The 6000-nt window shown below is 48.6% G+C and overlaps 1 protein-coding gene across 2 annotated transcripts in view; it reads left to right on the forward strand.

Moving 5' to 3' along the window:
• ITIH5 (inter-alpha-trypsin inhibitor heavy chain 5) overlaps positions 1-6000 on the forward strand; it is a 102167-nt gene that overhangs the window by 74107 nt on the left and 22060 nt on the right. For both annotated transcript variants that reach the window (XM_023230542.1, XM_023230543.1), the window contains exon 8: positions 5353-5521. In XM_023230542.1, the coding sequence (XP_023086310.1) occupies positions 5353-5521 (169 nt within the window). The remainder of the gene's footprint in view (positions 1-5352; positions 5522-6000) is intronic.

Raw genomic sequence — 6000 nt, forward strand, 5'->3', positions numbered from 1 at the left:
TGGCAGCACAGCGTGGACTCCCGTAGCTGGGGTATGTGTCAGCCAGTGCAGCATAGGGGATGGAGCTGTGACCTGTCTTCACCATTGAGTTAGGAATGGCCTCACCAAGGAGGGGACATACCAAGTGAGTTCTGAAGGGTGGCCGTAGCTCAACATGTAGGGAAGGTGGGGAAGGAGGGCAGCCCCTGGTGCCACCGCAGGAAGTCACGAGAAAGCAGGGTGGGTTTAGGGAAGCTGAGTGTGGGCGAATCAGACCTTAGAGTTGGTAGCCGGGGCAGAGTAGCAGGAAATAAAGACAGGGATTTGAACCAGGACTATTTATTTTAATGAGGATTTTGTATCCAAAAAGAGACATTAGGCCAGGTGCAGTGGTTCACGCCTGTAATCCCAGCATTTTGGGAGGCTGAGACAGGCGGATCATGAGGTCAGGAGATTGAGACCATCCTGGCCAACATGGTGAAACCCCATACAAAAAATTAGCTGAGCGTGGTGGTGTGAGCCTGTAATCACAGCTACTCGGGAGGCTGAGGCAGGGGAATCGCTTGAATCCAGGAGGTGGAGGTTACAGTGAATGGATACCGTGCCACCGCACTCCAGCCTGGTGACAGAGCAAGACTCCGTCTCAAAGAAAAGAAAAGAAAAGGGAAGGGAAGGGGAGGGGAGGGAAAAGAAAAACATTAGACTTTATGCTGAGGGCAGTGAGGGGCCATGGAAGGCTTTGAAGAGAGGAGGATTGAAAATCTACGCTGCAGTAATGCAGGGCCACGCTAGGTCCTTCCTAAAGCGCAAGCCCTTTGTCGCTCCACTTCCACATATGGAAATTTATCCTAAGGGAAGAGTCATGGGCACAAAGACTTAGGGATAATGAGCTTCCCAGCAGCGCTGCTCAAATATTCCGAAATATTAAAACATGGTGGATGCGTGCAGGAGGATGTTGGGTTGCTGTTAAAATGATGTGGCAAACATTTCTCCATTGATACGAAAACCGTATGTGATATGTTACAGTAAGGAGAAACTTTACAGCACGGTGTATGTATTATATGATCCCACTTCCTTTAAAATCACACGTGCACACGCACACACCTGGGATGTTTCTGAAGTGGTATGTGGCACACCAGAGTTTTAGTAGTGGTTATCTCTAGATAGGCGTGATGATGTGAGTTGTATATGTGTTTCTTCTTATCTTTCAAAAAATGAGTAATATTTTTGTATTAAGAAAAAATACAAAGGAAGAAAAGGAATATCAGTTTATGGTCACAGGGATATTTAGGGAGAGGAGTTGGAATTCCAGGGTGGTGGCGAAGGATGTGAGGGTTGCAGATTCAACATGACGTCCAGGCTTCTGCCCTGCACCACGGGTGAAGGTTCCAGTGTCCTCTGTCCCGGGACAGAGAGCAGCAAAGGAGAGGGAGATTTAAAAAGACGAAGGTTCCATTCTCCACTGAGTCAATTCTGAGCTACCCGTGGGACACGCAGGTTGGTCTGGATGGAACAACAGAGGCCAGCTCCAGAGATGAGCCTGGAAATTCACAGATGACGATGGTAGTTGGCACTATGGGAGGCGGATGATGTCACCTGGAGCAGTGTCTGGTGTGAGAGTGGAGCTGAGAACCTCAGCTGAGAAAAGGACCGTGTGACTCACCCTGAAGGGCCAGCAGAGAGGGAGACACCGGCAAAGCCCAGGGGAGGGGCCGGGGAAGCCAGAGCAGGAGGAGTTTCAAGAAGGGAACAGCATAGACTTGACAATGTCTTCTGGAGAGTGCTGGCACGTCTTGGGTGTGGGTTCTGTTTATTTGCATGGGATACTTTGACATATTTCCTGAGGATGGGAGCCAAGCATGGGAGAGGACAGGAAACGGCTGTGGAGAGCCCCTCTGAACAAGTGGGGTGTGGGGGGGTAGGAGGAGGGAATAGCAGAGGAGAGAACAGAGAATAGTGGAGGGCTCCGAGCCCCGGGAATGAAAAGGAGCATTCCATTGCTGTTCTTTTATCCCAGAAGAACCTGTTGCATTCTTCAGTAGAATGAGAAAGTAGATTTAATGAAATACGTTCATTGTTCTTGTCCCCGGGCAGGTACAAAAATCCTGTAGTGCATGCCTTTTTTTTTTTTTTTTTTTTTTTTCTGTTTTGAGATAGAGTCTCGCTCTGTTGCCCAGGCTGGAGTGCAGTGGCATGATCCCAGCTCACTGCAACTTCCATCTCCTGGGTTTAAGCGATTCTCCTGCCTCAGCCTCCCAACTAGCTGGATTACAGGCGTGTGCCACCATGTCCAGCTAATTTTTGTATTTTTTTTTTTTTTTACTAGAGACAAGGTTTTACCACGTGGGCCAGGCTGGTGTTGAACTTCTGACCTCAAGTGATTTGCTGGCCTCAGCCTCCCAGAGTGCTGGGATTACAGGCGTGAGCCACTGCCTGGCACCTGAGTGCCTTCTGCAAGGATGTTACAGGAGATGGATACATTAATTGATGCCAGAAATGAAGCAAAAGAAACAAAGAAATAAACACAGCCCATCCACATGCAGGGACTTGGAAGAGATCACCAGATTTGCTGCACATTAAAAGGGTGACAGCTCCGCGTAATCTCAGCTCCAGTCGTCCTGGGGCTGCAGATTCTGCTGCTGTTTGTGCGCGTGCTGCCCCTGAAGTCAGACTCCCTGCATTTTAATCCAGGCTCCCATGGGGCATGATGCTCAGCCCCTCCATGCCTCAGTTGCCCCGTCTGTTAAATGGGAATACTAATAGTTACTTTCTCTCAGGTGGCTTGTAAGAATTAGAATTGATCACCTCAACATAGGAAGAGCCTGTCCACTCAGCATATGCCTGGGGAGTAGAAAGTTCCCAGGAAATGCAAGCTGTTAACATCGTCAGCATCGTCATCGCCATCCTTCTAATGATACCATCGACTCCATTGCTTTCTCAACCTGGGAATGAAGAAGTGCTGGGAAGTGGAGGAACATTACTTTAGCAAAAACCCACGGGGAACGAGTTAGGCGAACATTTGCTCAGCCTAGAAACTCTTAGTTCACTAGCCCTACAGAAAAAAATATAATGTGCAGATGTGTTTTATTTATTTTTTTTGAGACACAGTTTCACTCTGTCACCCAGGCTGGAGTGCACTGGCACGATCTCGGCTCACTGCAATCTCTGCCTCCCAGGTTCAAGTGATTCTCCTGCCTCAGCCTCCTGAGTAGCTGGGATTACAGGTGCGCCACCACGTCCAGATAATTTTTGTATTATTAGTAGAGACGAGGTTTTGCCATGTTGGCCAAGCTGATCTCTTATCTCCTGACCTCAAGTGATCCACCTGCCTCGGCCTCCCAAAGTGTTGGGATTAGAGGCGTGAGCCACACCTGGCCTAATGTGCAGATTTAAAAATAGATGCATTGAGAATAGTTTTCTGAAGCAGAATTTGAGGTTCCTATAAAATTCAAGTTGGACAGGTTGATATGGGATGAGCAGTTGGATCCAGGATTGAAAGGAGGCTGAGGAGTGAGGAAGAGGGAAAATTCCAGAGGAAAGGATACAAAAGCAGTGGCTATTTCACCTAACCAGAGAGGCCGACGGGGCCATCCGTCTGAACCTGGGGAAGGAGGAAAGGCAAAGAGCCAGAACCGGGGAAGAGAGCCACAGCTTGTTTTGAGAGTGTTCCGGAACTCCTCAGCACGTGTCCTTCTGGAACTCACCGTTCCCGACTTCACTGTTTTCTCTTAAGCTCTGCTGGGGCTTTCCACCAGCAAGTAACAGCAAACCCATCTAGAACTCTGATTGTATGCCTGGCCCTGCTCGGAGCCCTTTTCATCTCCATCCTTATTTAATCCTCTTGACAACCTGATGAGGCAGGTACTATTACTGTCCTGATTTTATGGATGGGGTAACTTGGGCGCAGTGATATCAGAGAGCGAGTGAGGGAGCTTACTGCTCAGGGCCTCACAGAGAGTTGGGGGGGAACCCAGCCTCAGGGGTGACAGCTGGCCCTGAAGCCTGTGCTCTTCACCTTCGTAAAGGTGCCAGCTGTCCTTTCATGGTCGTTATGCAATGAAAGTCCCTGACCGCCTATGCTGAGCCTCTTTAAGTGTCTAACAACAGTGCTACTTGGGAAGCTGGTGTTTGCTCACAGTGTCTGCGGATTACTATAGAAACCTTTTCTAAGCCCCTAGAGTATTTCTGGTTTCAGGTCTCGTGGCTTCTTTCTTTCCATGCGTCACAGCTGACTTTAGTGCATACCTGTGATAATTAGCATCCGCGATCTCACTGGTATTACTTCCCGGCTTTGCTCAAACCACCTTCCTTCTCTTCAGAATGCCCTTCCAAGCTGGGTGCAATGGCTCACACCGGTAATCCCAGCACTTTGGGAGGCTGAGGCAAGTGGATTGCCTGAGCTCAGGAGTTCGAGACCACCCTGGGCAACATGGTGAAACCCCGTCTCTACTGAAATACAGAAATTAGCTGGATGTGGTGGCTTGCATCTGTGATCCCAGCTACTCAGGAAGCTGAGGCAGGAGAATCGCTTGAACCTGGGAGGCAGAGGTTGCAGTGAGCTGAGATTGCGCCACTGCACCCCAGCCTGGGTGACAGAGCGAGAGTCTGTCTAAAATAATAAGAATGTCCTTCCAGTTATTTCAAGGTATTCTTTAAACCTCATCCTCAAATTCCTCTTTCTCTGTAAAGCCTCACGTCACTCCAGTCCACGGTAATATCTTTTCAATTCCTATGATGTTTATCATTTGGGCCTTTAATTTTATAATTCATTAAACGTTCATTCATTCACCTGCCTCACCTTTGGCTGGCACGTCCTCCTTGTCCCTAGGTGATAGGAAGATGAAGGAGACCCACCTGCAGAGAACTCACAACCGAGTAAGGGAAGGAGATGAACAATCATCATGATGGTGTGATGCGTGCTTTCTGATAGGAGTGCGTTGAGGGCTTTGCCAGCCTAAGGGAGAAAATGATCAGCTCTCTTCAGAGAAGTTAGAAGTATTTCGAACAGAGAATTTGCACACTTGCCTGGCTCTTAAGCATGAGGAGGGGCTTGTCAAGTGAAAGATGGAGGTAGGGTGGTGGGAAAGAACATTCAGGATCAAGAAAACAGCAGTGGTGGAGATGCGGGGGCCCAAAGCATCGTGGCGGGATGCAGCTTTCATAGTGATTCACTCATGTCTACAGCCGTAACATCTTTTTACCGTTCTTTCCAGTCAGGTAACCAAGTCCTTGACATTCAGCCAAGTGCCCTTTACATAGTTGACACTGAATTTGAACCCTGACATTGTTCCCGGGGGTGATGGTTTCCCAAACAGGGGATAAGTGGACTCAACGTGAGTGGCTGTGACTGGTTTTCCTTTTGTGTTTGCCTAGACCAAGGATGCCCTCTTCACGATTCTCCATGACCTCCGACCCCAGGACCATTTCAGTATCATTGGATTTTCCAACCGGATCAAAGTATGGAAGGACCACTTGATATCAGTCACTCCAGACAGCGTCAGGGATGGCAAAGTGTACATTCACCATATGTCACCCACTGGAGGTAAAGATGACACCTTCTTTTCACATCGGCTTGGCTTTGACATAATACGTGGTTTTTTTTTTTTCTGCTGAGAGACAAAGATTTGAAAGCTGGGGTTGATGGCAGGAAAGGAGACTGCGGGTGAGAGCTTTCTCAGCAGCCTAGGTTGCTCTGAATACCAAATCTGTACTCTCCTTTCCCAGTCTCCAAGTAAGGCTGGTGAAGTTCTGGGGGAAAATAACCTGATAGGTGTTTGGAGGCTTTCCTGGTTCATCTCATGGATCCTGTTACAAAAAGTCTTGCTGATACAAAAACAATACTGTTTTTGTAAAGGTTTGGGGGTGGAGAATTAAAGCCACATGGACCAGCCAGTGGTTCATGCGCAGGGACAGGTGGAACTACTTTGCAAAACAAGGCGGGGCAGGGGCAGGTGGAACTGTTGCAAAACAAGGAGGGGCGGGGCAGGGGCAGGTGGAACTGTTTTGCAAAACAAGGAGGGG

This window comes from Piliocolobus tephrosceles, chromosome 9 (genome assembly GCF_002776525.5).
Source record: "Piliocolobus tephrosceles isolate RC106 chromosome 9, ASM277652v3, whole genome shotgun sequence".
NCBI lineage: Eukaryota > Metazoa > Chordata > Mammalia > Primates > Cercopithecidae > Piliocolobus > Piliocolobus tephrosceles.